The following is a 23,682-nucleotide window of genomic DNA, read 5'->3' on the forward strand; positions in this document are numbered from 1 at the left end:
CAGAAGCTATAAGGCTGTGGGCTTGGCTGCTTCTTAGCTACAGCTGAATAAAATTAAGCGTTTTATGTGTATTAAATGTTCAGTTATTAAGGCTATGAATGTGGAATTACTTTGTAATTCTAAATCTAGTTCAACAAATTAAGTTGTGCCAGCCATGTAGCCCTGATCCTGAAATAGTTGCGGGATCAATTTTTAGGTTAAATGTTTCCCTTAAGGAAAACTTGCCTTTCATTTTGGACTTCAAGAGCTACTTAGGGTTTGTAGTTACCGCTAAATAGAAACTAACGGGTTCGTTTGTGTGTTGCCGAAAGTTAATGCTGACATCTAGTGGTATCTTTCTGCATGTACAAAAACATGATAAATCGATGGCCTGATGAGTAAGTGCGACTGCTACCCTGATACTTCGATGCTGCCTTTTCAGTATCGAATACAATGTGACATTTCCTGTTATAAACAGCTTTATTGTGGGTAAAAAATAGTGCCAATTCAATGCTTTTCAAATAATTTTACTGTTTCATGTAGGAAATATATTTTGGTGATTTAATACATTTCTAACTTTCTTATAATTAAAGTAATCAAAATATATTTCTCATAGTTATTCCGTTATTAGGTCAATCGCTAAATAATGCAGTGCAAAAACATTTTAAAATATTCTGGATATTATTTTTGTATCATTCTATTTTTATTTCAACTATTTGCCATAATAAAGCAGTGACTAATAGTCAGAGGTCTCTAAAGCTAAAGGAATTTCAATGAACCTGTTTAGTATTTACTTATTTATTTGGCCGTGTAGTACTATACATGATCAAATCTGCTGTCTTTGCTGCCTCCTGTGGTTTCTCCAAATGAAAACTTCATGTTTTGCTTCAGTGCTTTTAATTGAAGGGGTTTTTTCCATACTATTAACACAAGGAATTCAAATCAGAAGAGATGCATAGTATGTATTGTCTGATTACAAAGCACAGGAAGGGAGATCACTTCCAAAGCAGATATTTCTGTTGTATAGTTTGGGGGATAGAAATAATTGTTTTGAGACACTTTGGCTGATCATGTGTACACACGCATCTGTTTTCATTATAGGTACAGGTGATAGGCAGATACATCAAAGGTGCTGAACTTCACTTGAAAAGAAATAAATTTGACTTACGGTCACCTTGATGTAGATTAATGACCCTCATTTTACAGAGGGTTTCCCAGTGTGGTGAAGAGCAGCCTGGCACAAAAAAACATCTGACAACACCTGACTGGTGTGCTGTAATTAAAAGGAAAGTCAGTGTGAGGTTACTTTTAGGGAACCCAGCATATGTGTTTTTCTTCCCCCATGAGCATTGTACCTCATGCTTGACATAAGCTCTTCATGCTGAAGTAGGTTGCTTAGATATACTGAAGCTTCATTTCTCACCTAAATTCCTGGATGTCCAAATAGTTGGAGCTGTTAGTTAGGCAGATGCGTACAACGGCAAAATTGTAATTGTGGACTCAATCTTTGAACAACTGGTAAGAAATTCCTGACTGGTTTTGCTTATTGGATTGGCTACTATTAGAGCAAAGATGTCAAATGGTCCTGCTGGCTAAGATAAAACCTTTAGAAGCTCAGCATATGTTGTAAATTTAAACTGCCAATAATCTTGTGTGCAGTTAGTGTCTCAGAATGCCATTTTCATGTATGTATGTGATCAGAACCAGTATAAACATGGGAGCCCAGCATTGCAAAGGAATTGCACAAAGGTGAAGGTACAGAACAAGGGTGTATTCCAAAGGGAGGGGGCCCAAGGAAGCTAGAACACTGGTGTTTTGGCTGAATACCAGAGTTGTGGGCTTATTTTCCTTATTTTCAGTGCTTACACAGCCTTATGTAAGAGCAATGAGCTGCAGGCTGGTGAAACCCACCATGTTCTCAAATCTTTTAGCATGCAAGACATGCAGGAATGTCTCCTGTAGAGGCTTCTGGTCAGTCCAGGAAGCATTGCTTGTGAACCTCCACTTTTTTCATTGTGATACTGCTTCTGCAGACTGCAATGCTATACCAATAATATGACCATTTTCCCCTAGAACTTTTTAATGCTCTTCTCATGATTTCCTGTTGCTGTTTTCTTATTTTCAATTTCTCCTTAAGTGGTTTCCAAATGAGTGGCCCTACCTGCATAATCAAATAGCCAAAACAGAATTGAAACCTTAACCAAAAAAAAAATATATATTTAAAAAATCTGTGGATTAAAAACTTCTTTTGGGCTGTCTTCATGTTCAGGAAAATATCAGAGTGCTAGTTTTCACTTGTTTTATATTGATCAAATGACAAGAAGTCTATAAACTTTTCTTTAAAAGACAAGTTTAGACTGAACATAAGGTGAATAACATGGATACAACCAATAGGCTAACATGTTTACATTTTCCTTGCTGAAGAAATAGCAGTACACGGATTGTTATGCAAGTCTCAAATATTAACATTTCCATTCTTGGTCATGATAAAATATGTTGAGATAGAAATGAGAACCCACAGAAATATTTCTGCATCTGAGGAGAATGGAAAACTAGCTAAGGCTACTGGTAAAGGTTAGATACAGAAATGGTTACTTTGTCTTGTGGTATGCAGCCTGACCTTTTAGTCCTGATTTTTTTTTTTTTTTTTTTTTTTTTTTTTTTAGGTTTCTGGTGTAGATCTAAGTTATTTGTTTTGGTGTCGGTTGGTTGGGGTTTTTTGAGAGGTTTCTGGTGTAGATCTAAGATTATGTGGTTGCCTATATTGGATTTTTTTCATATGAACTTGGAGAGATGTTGACATGTTTTTTAAAAATGCAGCTCTGGAATGGATTACTCCTGTTCCAGACTGCAGTTAGATTTTAGCTCTGCCTTTGAGGTCTTGTGATATTAATAAGAAAGAGTAATACAAGTATCAACTTGTAATAAAATGAAATTCCTAATGAGTTGATTTTTACCCACTGAATTTTTAATTGAAAGTCAGAAATTTTTGGGTTTAACTTTTATGTAGTGAAGTGGCAGTGTACTTCACATCTGGATGACATGAAGAGAAAAGTTTTCGAATTGGATTGTCCCCTTACTATATACAGACACCATCATTATAAAGTTAGTAACTGTGAATGCATGCACAGGCATATTTGGCTAGATATTTAAATATATTTCTAAAATCTGACATTCTTCTGTAAAAAAAAAAAGCTTTAGTTTTAGATCAGAATTTATATTTTTTTAGAAAAAGTAGTACCTTAATCTTTATTCTGTTGAGCAACACAGCAATTCAGATTTCATCCAGTTTTGAGATCTGGTGTGTTTGTGTGTGGTGTAATACCTGTAAACTGTAAGCAGGCTATCCTACACGGGAGTCAATATCTTGTTCCATGTGAAATTTTTCTAATATGTTTTCACGTAGTTCAAAATAACTTTCAACATACAATATGCCTGTGCAGTTAGTACTATAGCTGAGTGGAAGATTTTTACAAATTGAATGATTTTCAAACATGCCTTTAAACACTTGCAAACAGACTGGTTTTGTAGTAAATCATGGATTGATTTAATGAGCTTACTGTATCAAACATCTGCAAACGGTTGAAAATATTTCTTATGCAAGATTTTAGCTGCTTTGAGCAAAGATTGTACAACACAGTGCCACACAGACTAGTTTCCAGCACAGGTGTTAAGTGACTTGAAGCTCAATATTTAAGCAAAAACCCCAGACTTAATTTGCTACTTTCAAATGTTTCTACCAGTGAGCTTTAATATTCACTGCAAGACATGTAAGGCAGTCGGTGAGAGCTGGGAATGTGAGGCCTTCTTTCTTCAGTTTTTGGGTCTTAACATCTGTATACAGAATTGATTTCAGGCTATGAGATCTTCTCATTTCACTTTGTAGAGAAATGTTTAAGTCTTAACTGAACATTAGGACTTTTCCCTTTGCCTTGAAGCACTGTTAGATTTGTTATTCCTGGTGTTCAGACAGGATGCACTGCTCTCATTCTGTTAAGCTTGCTCAATGTCAGTCTGGGATATACTATTCATGTGCTCTGAGCTAAGTGGTAAGATTATTGGCTTTTGCCCTTTGCCCCGTACATGTTACAGACAGTCCCATAACAAATTTTCTTCTTGCAGGAAGCTACCACTGCCACTGTTCTCACTCCTATATTTTTCCTGTGTAATATTCTGTTTGTTTTTCAATTTGTACTACAGGCTTTAAGTTCGTCGTACTGTGGGTAGTGTTTTGTGGTCAGTGATAGTGGCCTGTGCAGCTGTTCTGTAGAACCTCCTGGTCTAGACTGTTTTTGAACAGTCTGTGAAAGGAGGAAGCAGATCTCGGTGACGTGGGCTGTCACTTTCAGTTTTATTTGGCTGTGTTGCTTGGCATGATTCTCTGCAGGATGTAAAACCACCTCTTGTAGAATCTTTCTAGCTTTCAGAATCTTTTTGAATTAACAATGATCAGCAATCAGTTGCATAATGTAAATTTTCAAATGGATTAGACACATTTCAAATTCATTAGACATTTAAATAGTCCCTGTGGTGTCCTTCACTGTCAGGTCATCTTGCATGTTCCTTGTGTTACTAGCAGTGAATGATAAATCCTTACGTGTGGTAAATTAGGTCAGTATTCAGCCAGTGCAACCTGTTGTGGAGCAAGATGACAGTCTTAGATGGGATTTTTCAATATGCTCCATTCTGGTTCCTGGTCCTTATGCTTCCTAGGTTTCTGTCTGTCTGGAGTGAAGTCTCATTACTGCAGCAAGAACCCATATTTTAAGTGTTTATTTTTTAATTTGTAATGTCTATATATCATTTTCCATTGTTTACCTCAATGCACAATACACTGGAGGATTTCTTTTTGCCTTCTCTGCCCATTTATGTTATACTCAAGTACCCTCTGATCCTTGAGAAAATAGAAACTCAACTGATAACCAGTTTCCAATGTTACAGGCATGCTATGCTGAACAGAGTGGTGACCTGTACTTCCTTAACTTTGTTCTGCAGGTTTAACTTTCCCTAATGCAAATCAATCTGAACGTTATACTGTTACTGGGTCAAATTTATAGCCAAGTGACTGGGGCAGGAGGTAATTAAGTCTCCTTATCAGTATGGCTAATGGAGAACAGCACAGCTGTTACCATGCATGGGATCATATCAGTTGTGTGCAAATACCTGTTTGTATTTGCAAACGAGTTTTTCCAGATGTGTTTTGTATGCTTAAAGCATTAAGCTGTAGGCCAAAAGTAACTGGTCCCAGGGAATGCATTTTGTGCAATATAGAAAAAAATGTAGTAGTCTCTAATTTTAAGACATTGAATCAGGCCCAGTGCTTTAAATTTTGCTTATTTTTTTCTTGGATTTCAGCTTTTTGTAGACTGTCACTGTCAAAAATAGTTATATTTCCAACACTTACATAAAACTTGTCTTACAAATTAAATGAAATCAGAAATGTGGGTAAACTGTTAAACCTAGCATTTTTTCACTAGTTACAATAAGACATACTTCTCTATTTTTTGCGCCTTTGCTCTGGCTAGGAGAAGGAATTGAAATCTACTGTTCCACGCTTTATTTATAGATGAAAGCTTTCACAATCTTAACCTTTGAATAACAACAGATCTTCAAGTTCTGCAGATGAATATAGTAATAATCTAATGCACTGGTGCTGGGAATCAGTCCTCACATTTTAATCTAACAGGATTATAGTTAAAGCCTGATAATTGTGATAGCAGTTCTGATTGACTTTTCTTGTTATTTCTTCTATGTGAATGTTTTCCAAACTTTCACTGTTCCTCTTGTAAAGAGTGTGGGCTACATAATGGCACTGTTGATGATGGGCCTAAAAGAGTTGTTGATTGGATTCAAATGGCTGTTGTGTTCCCTCCAACTAAGAATGAAAAATTGACATTTAAACCACCTATAGAACAGAAGTTTTGTTTCAGGAACATTTAATCATGTTACATCATCCTATACTTTTATTCAGCTTCATCATTTTTGTGTTATATTTGTTACAGCTAAAATATACGGGCCATGTTTACTATTACTAAAATAAACTACTTCTGTCATGTCAAAATTAAATGAGAAAGCTGAAATTACTTGGTATTTCTTGCTCAAAAGCTTTGTCCAATTAGTTGTTCCCCGAAAACATCTGGTTTTCTAAAGACTTACAATTTCTTTGGCTATCCTGCTAAGCAAACCAAACGCTATAGCTACTGAAAGCAAGATAATAAATTTTAGTTAATCTAAGGCAGGTTTAAAAAAAACATCCTGTTGGGACCAGTGCATAACTAGCCTTGGATCCTTCACAATAAAACAGCATTGCCAAAAATCCCACGTGATTAGGCAGAATACACAGAAGCAGGATCATTTGTTTGAGGTTTACTGGCATCATGTTAATCGGTGATATTTCTGGAAGACTCACAATCAATATTCACTGCATTTAAAAGCATGTTCATAATTTGTCTTGCAAGTGAAGTCAGATGCAGCAACTTCTGTATATGGCTGTTGTGATACACCTTAGAAGCCTAGCACCTGGCAGCTCATGGGGCCTGCTTTCATACCACTGAAATTTTGTAGGTTGAAAATATATTTATTTAGGTGAGAAAAAAAAAAAAGAACAACTTATTGTCACTATTTTCATAGTTTCATGCGAGGCAACCGAGAATGGGTGTGGACAAGAGGTGTACCAGGGGCCATTGTAAAGAAGTAATTTTGGATTTGAAGTCAGTTGTTAGCATAAATATTTCTTGGAGGTGAGGAGGAAAAAAGGGTGGACTATGTGGGTATGTTTGCATGTTTATTCACTTTTGTGCATCTTCTGTGAGTTCAAAGTGAATCTGAACATTTAGGGCTTTCAGGCCACAATGACTACTGAGAAGTTGCAATGCAAAAAGATATTGGATATAACTGAGTAGAGGTTTTAGTAAATGCAATGATCAAATGCAGCTGTGATTCTTTTAAATACAGGCTACCTGTAGAAGCTAGAGATTACATTGCCTTCAAAGGCATAGTCTTTAGTAAGAAAATACTTCTAAGAGTGGTAGAGGGGTAGACTTGTACTAGTGTATGCTATCTGTGTTGCAAGCATGAGTGTAAATAATTTCCATTTATCACAGAATCACAGAATGGTTGTGGCTGGAAGTGACCTCTGGAGATCATCTACTCTGACCCCCTGCTAAAGCAGGTACTTCTGGAGCAGGCTGCACAGAGTCATGTCCAGGTGGGTTTTGAGTGTCTCCACAGAAGGAGACTCCACAACCTCTCTGGGCAGCCTGTGCCAGTGCTCTGCCACCCTCAGTAAAGAAGTTATTTTTCATATTCAGAAGGAACTTGCTGTGTTGCAGTTTGTGCCTGCTGCCCCTCGTCCTGTCACAGGGCACCACTGAAAAGAGCCCGGCCCCATCCTCTTGGCACTCGCCCTTAAGATATCTGTAGACACCGGTAAGATCCCCTCTCAGTCTCCACCAGGCTAAACAGGCCCAGCTCCCTCAGCCTTTCCTCATAAAGGAGCTGCTCCAGCCCCTCACCCCCTCTGTAGCCCTCCGCTGGCCCCTCTCCAGCAGTTCCCTGTCTGTCTCGAACTGGGAGCCCAGCACTGGGCACAGCGCTCCAGCTGCGGCCTCCCCAGGGAGAGGACCACATCCCTCCACCTGCTGGCCACACTTCTCACGCACCCCAACATCCCATTGGCCTTCTTGGCTACCAGAGCATGCTGCTGGCTTGTGGGCAACTTGCTGTCCCCCAGAACTCCCAGGTCTTCTCCACAGAGCTGCCTCCCAGCAGGTCACCCCCAGCCTGTACTGGTGCCTGGGGTTGTTGCTGCCTCGGTGCAGGACTTTACACTTGCCTTTGAACTTCATAAGGTTCCTCTCACCCAATTCTTTAGCCTGTCCAGGTCTCACTGAATGGCAGCGCAGCCTTCTGGTGAATTGGCCACTCCTCCCCGTTTGGTATCATCAGCAAACTCGCTGAGGGGACACTTTGTCCCTTCACCCAGGTCACTGGTGAATAAGCTGACCAGGGCTGGACCCAGCACTGAGCCCTGGGGAACAGGGTCAGCAGCCGCCTGGCTACAGCCCTCCAGCTGGGCTCTGCGCTGCTGGTCACAGCCCTCTGAGCTCTGCCATCAGCCACTTCTCCATCCATGTCACTGTCCACTCATCCAACCCACACTGCCTGAGCTTACGCATGAGGATGTTGTGGGAGACTGTGTCAAATGCCTTGCTGAGGTCAAGGTAGACAGCATCCACCACTCTCCCCTCATCCACCCAGCTAGTCATTCCATCATAGAAGGCTACCAGGTTGGTCAGGCATGAATTCCCCTTGGTGAATCCACTTTAGCTGTTCCTGATGACCACCTTTTCCTCCACATGCTTTGAGATGACCTCCAGGATGAACTGTTCCATCACCTTTCCAGGGATGGAGGTGAAGCTGACCAGTCTGTAGTTTTCCGGGTCCTTCTTCTTACCCTTTTTGAAGACTGGAGTGACACTGGCTTTCCTCCACAGTCCTCAGACATCTCTCCTGTTCTCCATGATCTTTCAAAGATCATGGAGAGTGGAGTGGCTTAGCAATAACAGCTGCCAGCTCCCTCAGCGTTCGGGGCTGCATCCCATTGGGGCCCATGGATTTGTGGGTGTCCGGTTTGCTTAAATGATCTCTAACCCCATCCTCGACCAAGGGAAAGTCTTCCTTTCTGTCAAAGTTTGCTGTGTTCAGAGTGAACTCACCTGGTATGGGGGAAATTGTATATGATCTGCATTGGGACATAGACTTTCTGTTGGAAATGTACTGTGCAAACAAACATGAAAATGTGCCAGAAAAAAAGGGGAACAGCAAAAAAGGAAGGGATTCTGAAACCAGACAATTAAAGACTGGGGGGATATGCTAGGAAATAAAAGCTACCGCAAATCAAAAGTGTTTAATGTGCTTGCTTAGTTGAGAAAGGTGGATAAGAACAATATTTTAAGAAGGCTGTTACCTTTCAGGGAGAGTTCTTAGAGGTAGGAATTGCCAAAAAAATATTTCCACAACACGAGAATACCCAGGTCATAAATTCCAGCCCCCTTACTACCTCAGTATGTAAAAAGTTAAAACATTTAATAGCAAGATTAAATATATATATATATATATATTCCAGTGGTGCAAACACAAAATTTTGTGATACCTATTTAAAAAAAAGTTGAAATAATGAAGTATTTTGACCGTTTCTAATCATGACTAAAATGTTAACTTAAAAGTGACTGACATAATTTCTTCAGATCCAGGGTTCTTCCTTCTTTGGGAACAGAATTCCCTAGATAGAAAGTAAAGGCATTAACATAGCATACATACAAGTAGTGATGCATCCTTCTTGCTGGAGCAGTGGAAGATGCAGAGAAGAGTGTTGCAAAGGCTGCCTTTGTAACTGTCCCAGTATGGAGAGAAGAGGTGGTTTTGAACAGGAATCCATCCTCGAACTGAATTTTTAGTTCTCGGTTCTGTAAATTGCCTCCTGGCTAGGCTAAGTAAAGCAACCTGGTTGTACCAACATAAGCTTGTGGGAATGCTAGTGCCAGAATTTTTCAGATAATGTGACTTGTTCTGCAGTTGCAGTTGATCTTTATAGACAGTGCAGTACATCAGGAAAGCAGGCACCACAGTGTCAAACCTGTTGAGCAAATGCTGTAGAGTTTATCTGAGCACACTCACTGGCATTTTGCGTGTTATTTCCAGGTGACAGTTTAGCCAGAGCCACTGCTTATGACTGGCTACTTAGATAGCTTAAATCCCAAATAATGGCTGGAGTTCTCAGCTACTTGCCAAGGTCATTTTTTCGCTAGGAATAAAAAAAGAGAAATGCATGGAAGCAAATTCTCCTGTTTCGAGCACACAGAGATCTGGGAGAACACTAATGAACATAGTCTGCCTTATCACTGATCTGCATTTCAGTCCTCAGACACCCTTTTCCACTTCTGTGTCCACAAAAAGCTAATGTTGTAATTCAGTTTTTACAACCTGTGAATTAGCAGCGATGCGTGAGGAGCCTTAAAGTAACTATTGCACCCAAAAGGCACAGGACCTGTTAAATTCTTCAACAGCACAATTAAACTTGGCTGAATTAATGTAATCACAACACAGAAAAGCATCTATTCTCTCTCCTTGTCTATCAGGAGGTAGATGCAAGCTAACTCTGTCTGACAGCCTCTCTTCCCTTCTAGTCCAGTTAGCCATGTGCCAAGTTAATATACTTGTTTGTATCTGAAGATCAGGTTAAGATCAGGAGACTTCCTTTTTGATGTTTACTAGGCTGAGTTTTGGTGGCGTGTTTGCTCTGGGAGTGTTCAGTGTGATGCTGTGCTTATGACCCCACCCTTCTGTGCTTATAGCCCAGATAAGCTTAAACTAGGTCTGTGCAGCAACTGGTTATGCTGCTGTTAAAGATTATATGAAATGGCTACATCTCCAGAATTTTGCCTTTTTATCGCCATTCAGAATCAACTCAAGCTGCTTTCCTTGACCACACTGTGGGAGCCTTGCCTAGGTTTTGTGCTGGATTTTTTCCTAAGTTATTCTCTGGACATGGTGATGCCTGACTTGCCCCTCTGTTATGAGTTACCCTGTTCTTTCCAGCACTGGAAGACATTAAGTACAATTTAAAAGAAGCTACAGTGGGGTTATGGTGACTTGAGAGCCTGATGTGATTTCACACCACTGAAATAAGCACAAACGTGTCTGCTTTGTCCTCTGCCTCAGAAATACCGTGCTTGCTGAACCTGCACTGGTTGTCTATGCCCTAGAGACTGCCTTGCACAGCAGTATCTTCTGGTTCTTGTAGATCATGCTGCAGAATGCCTACAAGAGATTTGTTGTTTTGAAGTTTTCTGTAATAAAATAAATGTTCTTACCCCCAGTGCAAGTGCTCCACAGGAGTGGAGCTTTTTGAGCATTCTTGTGCTATTGTCTCTTTGAACCACTGACATTTTTCTAAGGCTACAGTGCTGGAGAGGCATTACTGATAAAATTAGCAGCTTCATCAGCATCAGATGGTTTTCTTCCATTGTGCCTGAAACAACTCCATCTTCCTTATAGTCCCCTATGTGTATAGGGAAGAGAGGACTGAGAGGCGATAAATTGTGAGGTGAGATCAAAGAGCATGCTTTGTCTGTAGTATGAGATGGCGTAGGGGGAGATAAGAGGCAAAACACCTGACACTATGCTGGAATAATGGTCTGCAAAAGTTATTAATTGCTATGCTTCGTTACCATTAATTGATCTCTCCTGTTCCAAAGTAGCAGTTACTGAACACAAAGGCAAACTCTTTGGAGTAACTTGGTGTGACTTCAGGTGGGCTGTGCTTATGATCAAATGACCTTATCCAGTGCAGAAGCACACAGGGCAGCATGGAACAGAAATTTGCTCTTCCTGTAGCAAGGTGAAAGGGAGGGTCAAGGTTTAACTGTGAAATGGGAACGAAACAGGCTTTAGGGCCTTTCAGCTCCAAAGCTCCAACTCAACCCCCTGGTTCTGGTCCCAGGTTCAGTGTCCTAACTTCAAGAATAAATATAATTTATATTGGGCAGTTGCTGAAAGAACTCAGAGAGCTGGAGTAGGAAGTAAGGGCCCTAACTGCTTTGGAAGCCAGCCTGCCTCCCTGGGCTCCGCAGCAGCTCTGACAGTAGCCCCAGATTTAATGGGATATAAGTTAGAAACCAGCAGGGTCTTCCCTCCCTCCCCAGAGCTCCCGGTGGGCAGGCAGTTAAGGCATTGCTGCAAGCTGTAATTTCAAACATTTTGAAGAATTAGAGCCTATGTTTACTCTTTTCTGGGTGGGTCTGCAGCTGCCACTCACCACCCAAGAGACAGCACGGCTACCTAAAAACGTCAGGTGAACCGGGGGGTGTCGGTGTGTCCGGAGCACGGCGCGATGCGCCCCGCGGAGGATGCAGCAGCGTCACTGCCGCTGAAGCAGCAGCACCTTGTCACATCCAGCTGTGGAAGTCCCCGCCAGGACACCGATGGCCCTGTCCCTGGGAAAGCTGGGACATGGGAATTCACAAGCAGTATGAAAAAGACACACATCTAAAAGCTGTACCTAGAACTTTTTTTTTTTTTTTTAAATGTATTATTTTGAATACAAGCGAACGTATTTTATTATCGCTCTTAAAAATGTAACATACTGCTCTCTCACGTGAATAAATTCCTTTTTGAAAAGGGATGCTTTATGTGGCTCCCTAGGAATGTATTGGTGCTCTGCACATTGAAAGAGTAATATTCCTATGTCAGCAACCCGTCAGCCTGCATGCCTGCTTCTGGAACACGGTCTCGAGGATTTTCGGAGCCAGCGGAATTAGCTGGGAATAAATCGTAATTGAGCTACCAGCAGGATTGTGTGATGCTGCTCATCGGTGACACACCTCTGTGCTGCAATCTGGTCTGTCAGTGCCAGCCCAGCTCGGCGTTTAACCATTTCCACCCCCGGCGCCCCTGAAACATTTCAGGTCAGGGAAACCGGGACCGGGAGCGCGCGCGCTGCTGCCGCCGCTCGCCCCGGCGCCCCCTTCCCGCTTTCGGTTTCACTTCTTCCCGCTCCGGGCACCGTGTTTCCTCCCGGTTTCGGTGTGCTGAGGAACTTGTGCAGTGCCTGGGTGCCTTCAAAGTGAAGGAGATAAAGCGCGCAGCGGTAAGTGAATGGCATTCTTCCCTTCTTGTTAATAAATGCGAGTAGCCGGGGTACAACGCCAAAGCACTGCTCAGGAGTTTGGGCGATCTCCTCCATCTTGGATTTCTCTTAAATTCCAAGTTAGAAAAGCCAGTGCCGCTGCTGTTTGCTTCACGGGTGTGCTTTGGTGCTTGTGCCCAGATGTGGTGGTCCCAGCTGGCAGGAGGTATCATTGTCTTTTTGAAAAAAAGAAATGGCAATGTAGGTGAAGAGGGACTGGCCCTCCCTAGGAGGTGCTCCAGTTTTTTGAAGTTCTCGCTCATGACATTAAAATTGCATCCTTCCTTTTATTGATTATTCTGTAACACCATCCCTTAAGTCTTGATAATGGGTGCATGTACTCTCCACTGGATCCCTGACCGGAGCACAGAACACTGAAAGCTGGCTCCAGGCTGCTTGCAGTGGAAACAGGAGAGAAGTGTAGCCCTTCAGGCCTCGCTGGAAGCCAGCCAAAGGACTCAGTTTGTGTTTGTGCAGTACATTTTTTAAGCCTTTCAAACATAAAGATGAGCTAGCAGCAGCTGTCGAGGAGCCTGGCAGCTGTCTGATCTCCGTAAACCCAACTCTCACAGGGATGCGGGCCAGAGGTAAAGCTTTTGTTAGAGACAAGCTCCCCCTTAGTTTTCCTTAGCTCTTCCAGCAGCGGGGGTGCAGAGGAGTGAGGCAGGACAAGTTGTCCTTTATTTTCCTCAGCTACAGGGACACGGGTGCAGTGTTGAGCAGCAGCTGTAGCATGTCAGGCTGGCTGCAGGACCCTCAGGTTCAGGTATTTGCTGGTCCTCCCCTTGCCTGCTTGCTGGTGGCAGGTGAGTGGAGAGCCAGGCTGTGTGAGCTGCAGGAGATGGGTCAGGCCTACGTGCAGTACCCAGACAAGAACTGTTTTTTAATTAAGGTTTATTTTAAATCTTCTTTTGCAGTCCTTTTTGTATACTTCTGTAATTATCTAGGTCCCTCTTTCCCTTGCTGGTGTTCCCGCTCCCACTGCATTTTACTGATGTCTCTCCCTAAATGGCCAGGTTGGTCCCATGGAGGCACTCAGGGTTCCCCTCTGGCCACTGTAATGTGGCTTTTTGTCACTGGAACAGTCCTGATGCATGCCCTCTGAAAAGGCAGGTCACCTATGGAGCCAAACTCTGCAGAGGTCTGACCTGCTAAACTCTGCTGAGGCTGCAGATTGCCGTGTCAGTTCCTCAGAGTGTTTTGTTATGGTAGCGAAAAGTCCTCCTTTCAAAAAAACATCAGTTCTGAAGGCTTCCCCCCCCCCCCCCCCCCCCCCCATGTGGTGGTTTAATTTCTTGTGTCATGTTTCATTGTTTGCTATTGACCAGTAATCTAATGTGCTTAAAGCTGTATCATGTTAATTAAACACGGGTTCCAAGCAAAGGAAAATGTAAGCTACAGAACTAAGCTCGTGTCCCTAGGAGTTAGTTTTTGGAGAAGCTCTTCTAGATTCCTGTTAAGATTAGTAAGATTAAATTCCCTTCTGTAGCCTGTTGCGTAGTGGGGCACTGATAGTCTTCTCTGCCTGGGAGCCCACTGTGCTGAGGCGTTACTCACTGGTAGGCTGAGGTTGCAGGTGGTTCCAAGTTGGTTGGCAGAAGGCCATACAGATATGTGTATATGGAGATTGTGGAGACACTCAAAGCTTCAGGGGTGAAAATACAAGCTTTATGTTTTTAAAAAAAGAAAAAACTGAAGTGGAGGAACCTAAGCTTACTGTTCTCTGCTAAAGCATGGAAAAGTATTCTGGCAACTACTCCCAAAGTATTTTTTCTCCCTCTGCTAAACATTAATTCTGAAGAGAATGATATGGAAGATACACTGGACTTTTCCCTTGATTAGCAGAAATGCTATTTAATTAGACAAGCTGTATGACTCAGCAGGCTCGTCAAACCCTTCTCAGCTCTCACAGCTCTATCCCAATCAGAATTTGCGTGGAATTGATTTTCTTCCTTATCTAGTATTAAGCCATGTAAAAGATCACCAGGTAAATGTAAAGCTTATGGATACTAAATAGAAACTGAATAAAATGTGAAGTCTGAGATTCATTGGAAATGTAATGCCTAAACAGGCAGAGCCATTGAAGCTTGGAGCACCAGTGGACAGAGGTTGACACCGTAATGGAAATGCTCCGAACATATGGGGTGGGGTATAAAAATTCTTAAATGTGTAAATTTTCCTGGAAGTATTTGGAGAAATGTATTGAATCTGTGGACAGTGTTTTCTCTACACGTTGTCTCTTCTCCGTTTCTTTCTCTGATTAGGTTGGTACTGATTTTTTTTTCCTCCTCTGCTCTTACTTTCTCATCCATCTTTCTGTAGCCTGGTATTTCTTCTTTCACTATGGGATGGAAAGACATAATTTTGTGTGGCTGGCTTGTTAAAAAACTGCGAGAACTGTAAATTAAATGGTATATTAGGCATTCTTACTGCATTAACTATAAATATTTATCAGTGTGGTTAAGCTCAGAGCTCAGTGATTAACATTGAGGGGCCTGTGTGTTATTTGTCATATTTATTGTATTTTATGCATGTTAAAGCAATGCAAAATGAACCAGAAAAGCGAAAATTGTTGGAAATTTGCATTGATAATAGGTAAAGTGTTGGTAGCTTTTTGAACATAATTATTTTTACATGACACAATACTATTGTTTTTATAGAAAACGTAATTTAGAGAGATTATTGGCATTTGCTGCAGAAATGAATGCTACCTTATGGGTGAAAAATAGTTTGCTCAGCATAAAGCTACACCTTTTTTGGGCTTGGCTTGCTTCATCTTCTTGCTTCATTCACAGATATAAGCTGTGTCAAAATTATTGTAATTTGTACTGTGTTCATTTTACCTTTGCAGATAAAATGATGGGAAGTGCGGTTCTTTGGTGGAGCAGCTTATCTGTGAGACTGGTGTCTGTCTGCTTGCTCTGTGTATCAGCTGGAAAGCAATGTCAGATCCGATACGAAATGGCTGACTGCAGTCACCTAAAGCTGACTCAAATTCCTTCTGATCTTCCAAACAATATAACGGGTTTGGACATCTCTCATAATCAGCTAAGAGAGCTAGGTCCTGCAAATCTGACCCAGTACAGCCAACTGGTTTACTTGAATGCAGGCTACAACATCATCTCTAAACTGCAACCAGATTTGTGCCGAAATGTGCCCCTGTTGCAGATTCTGAAGTTAGAACATAATGAATTGCATAAGCTCCCTGACAGAGTCTTTTCTTCCTGCACCAACCTGACTGAACTCAATCTAGGATACAATAGAATAGATATAAAAAATGATCCTTTCAAAAACCTGGAGGTAAGTTTTAGAAATGCACCTTTTCATGTAAATGAAGTATAAACGGGGAATATACTCTTATCTTCCAGTGTATAGCAGAACAGCTGCTTATTTACATCTGGAAATACCCACCATATAATCTTACTTCATTGTTTTTCTAAAGAAAAGGCCTAGTGGCTTCTTGTGTTAAGAGTCTCAGCCTTCCTTATGAGTCAGTGCTCTCCATGCCCTTTTCCCTGTTGCATGCCATAAAGGCATCTCTTCATACAGTGCAGAGAGAATAGCAGCAGCAGATGACATGTAGGGCAAAATGGATGGCCTGGAATCTGAGTTGCCTGGGGTCTAAACATGGTAGCTAGCCTAAGCTGTCAAGGTCAAGGTGTAATTACTCAGACCATGAAAGCCATTGCTCAGGCTGAATGTAGTGTCTCTCAGGACTTGGGGGATTGAGAAAGAGTAAAAACCTTTTCACTCTTAGCTTTGTTTTTCCTGGTAGCTTACATGTGGTTAAACATCTTTCTTTTTAGCATCTGTGAGGCTGGGGGACCAGCAGAGGAGGCAGGAAGAGACTGTTCCATTGTCTTTGCACCAGGCAGGGAATCATGCAAAACAAAGGACCTGAGGACAACAGAAAATACAGACAATGCATGGTTATTAATTGTTGTACAACATTCTAATGAGTGTGCATGTTGTTTTGAACAAGTCTGAACTTTTCTGCTAAACTCAGTATTCCAGTGCAGTTACATAAAATGTATTGGCTTGCATCATAGGACTGCTGACTCTCAATGAAGTATGAATGAGTACAGCCAGCTTTGGTGCTGGAAACGGGATGGATGTTCTGGCCTTCCTCACATTGCTGCTGCCCGGTTACTGATGGAGGCCTCCTTGAGGCACCTCAAGGCACATTCTGTGGAATCACGTGTAGGGCAGAATCTCCTCCTCTGTGAGAGGAGCCTGAGCACCTGGGCATGAGCTGGAGTGTATGGCACTGGTCTTTGTAGGCTGCTACTGGGCTCCTCTTCACATTCCTCACTTCCATTTACGGGGTGGACCACAGTGAAAAGGGTGGAATACAAGATTTAATATTGCATTAGTTGTAACTGCAGCCAGCTGTAGACTTTTGCTTTTATCACAGGAGCAGGAGGGCTTTTAGTGACCATAAGGAATTTTAGATAAAGTAATTCTTTGGTTTGCAGTAGATATTTTAGCAGGTTAAGACCATGAATGCAATGAAAGTTACAGGTGTGGAAGATGCAGAAGGCTTCTTCCTGCAGGAGCTTGAAAGCTGCCATTTCTATATTACAAATTTATTTTAATTGTAGTATTGCAACTAATTTCTAATCAGTTAGACTGTAATGCAATATTTCAAGATGGTTTTGTATGTTAGAAAATAAAAAGAATTTTATATTTTTCTGCTTGCATCTTCTCCTCAGAACTTGAATATTTTGGACCTATCTCATAATTTTTTGAAGTCAGCAAATTTAGGAATACAGCAACAGTTGGAGAACCTTCGTGAGCTCATATTGAATAGCAATCAAATCACTGAGTTACAAAAGGAAGACTTCAGTTTTCTTAGCAACACCTCATTGAATAGTATTGATTTGTCATCAAATCCACTGACAGAGGTAGGAAGCATTTCAACAGAAATTCAACAGTCGTAAGTATAAAATGGAACTATCCTGATTTATCCTTTATGATTGTCTGGCACTTACATTACATTTTTTTATTCACTGAGGTCCACGGTAAAACCATTCTATTATATACAGCATTACTTCTGACCTCCAGTAGTGATACACATAATTATTTTTGTCCCACCGAAATCAGCAAGAGCTGGTTCCATGCAGATCAGAGGTCACAAGCAAGAGCTAGATCAAGTAGTTGTGTGAACCCTTACCGGATATTTTCTATGCAGGATTTTTTTTGTACGTGCTGAAGGTGAACAGTTGACATACTTTCTAAGTGGGGAAAAAGTACAATATTAGGTGATACGCAAGGCTAGTTTTACAATCTAGGTCACTTCCTAATCAAAGAGAACATTCATTTGTGCATGTGGGGTACCCCAGAGAAGTAATCATTGCAGAAAAGTATACTTGCGCCTTTAAAAAAGCAAGTGGGCGTTTTCCTAGCCACCTACCCCACTGTTCTCTCTGACCCACTTCTTGGTGTTAACACGATTCTTTGAAGAGTGATGGTATGTGTAGCAGCTCTAAGCTGGCTGACCCTCAGCATATGAATGCTGAATTTGCATTTGCTTGGTTTATTTCCCAGTTGACTGATCTGTAAAGAACGTGTACATTAAAATTAGAAGAATATTTTGAAGTGGCGTAAGTTTGTACCACGGGTGAGAGGCAGCCCCACTGTCCTCTTTCCCCTGACTGCTTCATCCCTCCCTCTTTCTGGTACAAGCTTTAATGAGGCTATGCACTAGATCACTGGGGAAGCTGCAGATTTTTTGGCTTGGTTAGCTTGCAGTCAGGCTGGTTCCCTGGCTGGTTTAGTGTGTGACTTGCACGTATGGCCATATTGGCACATGCGTGTGGATAAGTAGATGGAACTGCGCCTTTCTTGGGCAGCGCTGCTCTCTGCTAGTTTGGGCTGCTCTGATTTTACAGTACTGCTGTCTGAAAAGCAGCCTTATGCATTTGAATAATTCTCACCAGTGGAGTATTTAATTATTCAGCTGATACAGGAATCAAGATGAGAGGCCAGCACTACAGTGGAGGCTTGTGATCTGAACTGTGGAAGGAAGTGTGTAGTATCACATTCCATGAGCGTAGCTTCTGCTCACACAGAGAAACTCTGTTTCTTCTTGGCTGTCTGAAGGCCGAAATAACTTTTTTTACAGTACATCTGGCTTTGCAGTAGTATATTGATATTCCTGGCAGCTGCCAATGAAAGAAAGCTGAAGGAAGAGATTGTCTCAATTTCTAAGATGCTTCTAGTGAAAGAGTTTTAGCAATGAGATTTAACTTTCATCTCACTAAGCACTTCTAAAAAAGTGCTAATCAGAATTATGATAAGCATGTTACAAATTCTAGAACTATTATTGCAAGAAGTATAAACTCCAAGAAATGTTTGTCTGAACTTGGCTTTGGAAAAATCTGAGTGTAGGAGTTACTTTCTGCTTGAAAATCTCGTTTGAAAACCTTTCCAAATTTTAGCTTTAGGGATCAACTTTCTTACATAATCCCCTTGTTTAGGTCGAACTCTTTTTTTTTTTTCTTTTCCTTTCAGTTTCACGTAGGATGTTTACATACAATTGGAAATCTTTTTGGCCTCATACTGAACAACATTGAACTTGGTGAAAATCGCACAAAGAAACTTTGTACCGAATTATCAAACACAGCGATTCAGAACCTCTCACTGAGCCGTGTGAAGCTTTCGTACATTGGCAAGTCAACTTTCCAGGGTCTGCAAGGAACAAATCTCACAGTTTTAAACCTTTCCCAAAATTCTCTGTCTGTGATAGAAGATGACTCATTTCAGTGGCTTTCAAGTTTACAGTACTTAAATCTGAAGCGTAATAACTTTCATGTATCTTCACGTTCGTTTTACGGATTATCCAGCCTCAAATATCTGAATCTGATAGATTCACTTAATGGGAAAATTGAAGATTTTTCCTTTCACTGGTTATACCAGCTGGAGTACCTTATAATGGATAATAATAATTTTCCAGGAATTACTGCTAATATGTTCACAGGCCTGCACAACCTGAAATACCTGAGTCTCTGTAACTGCAACATAAACTTACAAAGAATAACTAATAAAACATTTTCATCACTTGCTAATTCCAGTTTGCACGTTCTCAACCTCACAAAAACAAGAATCTCCACAATGGAAAGTGGGGCATTTTCCTCCTTGGGACACCTGAAAATTCTTGATCTTGGTCTCAATGAAATTAGTCAGGAGCTCACAGGTCACGAGTTTAAAGGTCTCAATAATATACAAGTTATTTATCTTTCCTATAATAAAAATGTGGCTTTGCGAAGTGAATCATTCATTTTTGTCCCAAGCCTTAGAAAACTGATGCTGAGGAAGGTAGGTTGCAGTAATCTGGCACTTTCTCCTTCGCCTTTTCACCCTCTACAAAATCTAACTGTCCTGGACATCAGCAATAACAACATAGCAAACATGAAAGAAGATGTGTTTGATGGACTTCACAAACTTGACATTCTGGATTTGCAGCACAATAATTTAGATCGACTTTGGAAACATGCAAATCCAGGTGGCCCTGTTCTTTTTCTAAGAAGTCTTACCAACTTGAGTATTCTTAATTTAAAATCAAACGGGCTTGATGAGATTCCAGTTCAGGTTTTCAAGGGTCTGTTTCAATTAAAAATTTTGGATTTAGGATCCAATAATTTGAATGTGCTTCCAGCAACTCTGTTTGATGACCAAGCCTCTCTGAATTCATTGAACCTTCAGAAAAATCTGATAACCTCAGTTGAAGAAAAAGTGTTTGGCCCAGCCTTCAAGAGCTTGAGAATACTAGAGATGGATTCCAATCCCTTTGATTGCACCTGTGAAAGCATTGCTTGGTTTGCTGAATGGCTTAATGTGACCCGAGCATATGTGCCTGGATTGCGGTCCCAGTACATTTGCAACACCCCAGCTAAGTATCACGGTAGTCTGGTGTTGCATTTTGATAGCTCAGCCTGCAAAGACAGTGCTCCGTTTAAACTTCTGTTTGTGATCACTGCCACTACCGTGATGCTACTCATTTTTACTGTTCTTATAATCCATTTTGAAGGGTGGAGAGTAGCTTTCTACTGGAATATTTCAGTAAATCGAATACTGGGTTTTAAAGAACTTGACATACAACAGGAAGAGTTTCATTATGATGCCTATGTTATTCATGCAAGACAGGACAAGAACTGGGTGTCTAAGAATTTCATCTCTCTGGAAAAAAACCCCCGCTTTCAAATTAGGTTTTGTTTAGAAGAACGGGACTTTGAAGCAGGCGTATCGGAATTTGAAGCCACAGTTAACAGTATAAAAATGAGCAGGAAGATTATTTTTGTTGTGACTGAACACCTCTTACAGGATCCCTGGTGCAGAAAGTGAGTAGGATATGAAATATTGTATGTGAGGGGGAAAATTTCTTAACAGATTTTTTAACAAGGTAGTCTTTTTTTTTTTTTTTCTGTGTAATTTAATAAAAAAACCTATTTAGTAAAAAATACCATGCAAATTCTACTTTTATATTTACTTAATATATTATGTCTTCAGAATAATTTCTAACTGAAGTTAATTGCTCCACATGTACGCTAGTAGAAATTTTATATCTCAGTCAATTTCATTTTTTTTCCAAAAAAATCAAGCTGTCACCTGTGAAAATTGCTTTCCTTAAAATTAGATGTTTGATAAAGGGCAATAATGGGTGACATCACTGGCATCCAAAGATAATTTTTTTTTGCCTATAAATGAGTCTTTTACCTTTCTTATGTAGCGATCTTGAAAAGAAAGGAACTTTACTAAACAAGGCTATATCAATACAGTAGACTTAGGTTATAATTTTAGAGGATGATTTTTTTCTTTTGTTAGAAGGTAATTAATTTAAGTAATGACAATTTTATATCCTAGAATAGACATTAAGACCCCTGTTTGAGTCTAGTCCTTGAGTTTGCAGTGTGCTATTATTTGAGCTATTTAAAGAACTGTTTGTCATTTTTTCCCTCTACATGAAAGAAAATATGTTTTCTTGTCTTATTTTCGCTTCAGTTTTAAGGTCTATCATGCTCTTCAGCAAGCTGTTGAACAAAGTCGGGATTCCATCATACTGATCTTTCTTGATGATATCCAGGATTACAAGTTGTATCATGCACTTCACCTGAGAAGAGGAATGTTCAGATCTCGCTGCATCTTGAACTGGCCAGCCCAGAAAGAACGAGTCAGTGCGTTTCATCAGCAATTAGTGATCGCACTTAAATCTAACAGTAAAGCGCACTGAATTCTGGAAGCACAGATTTGAATTATAGGGTTCATTTTATTGCGTATTTTCTGTTGTTGGAAATCAAGCCTTCAGGGAGACCTGAAAAAGTTTGTCATGCTGTAAAGATACGTAAGGGTCACTATAATTTCAATTTACTTGTCTTATGTTCATGTTTTTGCTGGTATTTTCATTCACCTGCACAGAAGTGACATGTTAAAATGGATCATGAGTGATAGTGGATCGTGAGTAACAGTCATTTCAGTCTGCGTATCAAAAATGTGGCAGAAACCCAGTGAGAATGACTGATGTTCTAGGAAAAAATACCTGCTGTAGTGCAGAAAAAGACACAGACTCTCTAAAGGGATATGCAAAAGAGAATGTTATAATGATAAAATGGCAAATTCTGTGTAGAAGGTGGAGTGGACACTGCTGCTTGCATTCATAAAACATGGGTAGATCCAGTGAAATTAAAACTGGTAAGCTTTCCTTGTGCAGCACAGTAAGAAACATGGAAAATTATTTGTGTAGTTGAAACCAAGGAGTGTAGCAGAGTTTCAAACTGAGTTTTAAAACTTCTATTTTAAGAAAAAGCCATGGAAAGAAACGTGACCCTGTGAGCAGCCTGTTCAGGGCATGCAGTGAAGGACTGCTTATGCCTTATGGGTGTACTGGTGACTATCAAAAACAGATTTTCAGACTAATGAGTCAACTGACTCATCAATGCGGTATGATTATTTTTTTTTTACTCTTCCCTACTGAAATTCAGAGACAGATCTGGTAGAAGCACATTTATACTGAGAGATGTCACCTTAATTCTTTGAATGCCCATAAAACTATATGTGTGCCTTTAAATAGAACTTGAAATCAATGTGAAACATGGCAAAAGCACAGCTGGTGTACCTGTATAAAATGAGTGAAGGCATAGGTATTTCTGTAGCATAACTAGAAGACAGCTTTGTGGGAGGTGGTGCTACCGTAATTTCATTACCAGTGAAACAACAACAACATAACACTCCAAAAGAAACTGTTTTAAATTGTATTGGAAATATTTCTGTGACAGTTACAGGTAGAGTGGGAGAAAAATTTCTAAAGCAGATTAATTTCAATTATTTTTTTTCTTTATGACTGTATATAGTTTTGCCTTCGATAGCTAAAAGAAAATTATAAGGAAATGAGATAGAATTCTGTAGTGTAATTTCTTATATATTTATCGAGTTTGTTTTTTCCTTAACATATTTTACAGAAACATGGGCTGGTTGGCAATTGCCAGAGCATTAATGTTCAAACCTGTGGGCTAGTAGGTTGATCTGGAGGGAGCTGAGAACCAGCAAAGTGTGCTCTGAAAGGATGTTTATAATGTTTGAGACTGGTTGCCAATTTTTCAGTGTTTGAGTACAATTAATGGTAAATTAGACACTAGACAGTCATTTGTATGTTTTTGTTAATATATAATTGCTGTTTCAAGGACCTTGTAAAAACTTTTTCAATTTTTAGTAGGTGTGTGATCCTTCAGTAGCTCAGGATATTTTTAAATTGCTTGTTTCTCCCTAGCATTTCCCTCATCAGTTTCAATACCACCATTACTCTAAGAATGCTGTTTTACTGCTTTAGAAAACAGCTTTCAGATAATTCAATACCTAACCTTTTAAGCAGTTTTTCCTCATGATTTATTAGATGCATAGATGAAAAACATTGGGTTTAATAGGTTTATATGTCCCATGATGATAAAAAATATAAATGAGAAAAATAATTAATGAAGTAGATTCTGCACGCACCAGAAGAGTGAAGAAAGGGGATGCAGACA

At 40.3% G+C, this 23,682-nt stretch overlaps 1 protein-coding gene across 1 annotated transcript; it reads left to right on the plus strand.

The window, feature by feature from the left end:
* The first annotated feature begins 12,518 nt into the window (after positions 1–12,518).
* On the plus strand, positions 12,519–23,371 carry TLR3 (toll like receptor 3). Its single transcript, XM_037394833.1, has 5 exons — positions 12,519–12,628; positions 15,519–15,967; positions 17,380–17,571; positions 19,181–21,006; positions 21,668–23,371. Exons 2-5 carry the CDS (start codon positions 15,524–15,526, stop codon positions 21,894–21,896), a joined length of 2,691 nt encoding a protein of 896 aa, XP_037250730.1. The 5' UTR covers positions 12,519–12,628; positions 15,519–15,523; the 3' UTR covers positions 21,897–23,371.
* The last annotated feature ends 311 nt before the right edge of the window (positions 23,372–23,682 follow it).

The sequence above is a fragment of the Falco rusticolus genome, chromosome 1, assembly GCF_015220075.1.
Source record: "Falco rusticolus isolate bFalRus1 chromosome 1, bFalRus1.pri, whole genome shotgun sequence".
Lineage (NCBI taxonomy): Eukaryota > Metazoa > Chordata > Aves > Falconiformes > Falconidae > Falco > Falco rusticolus.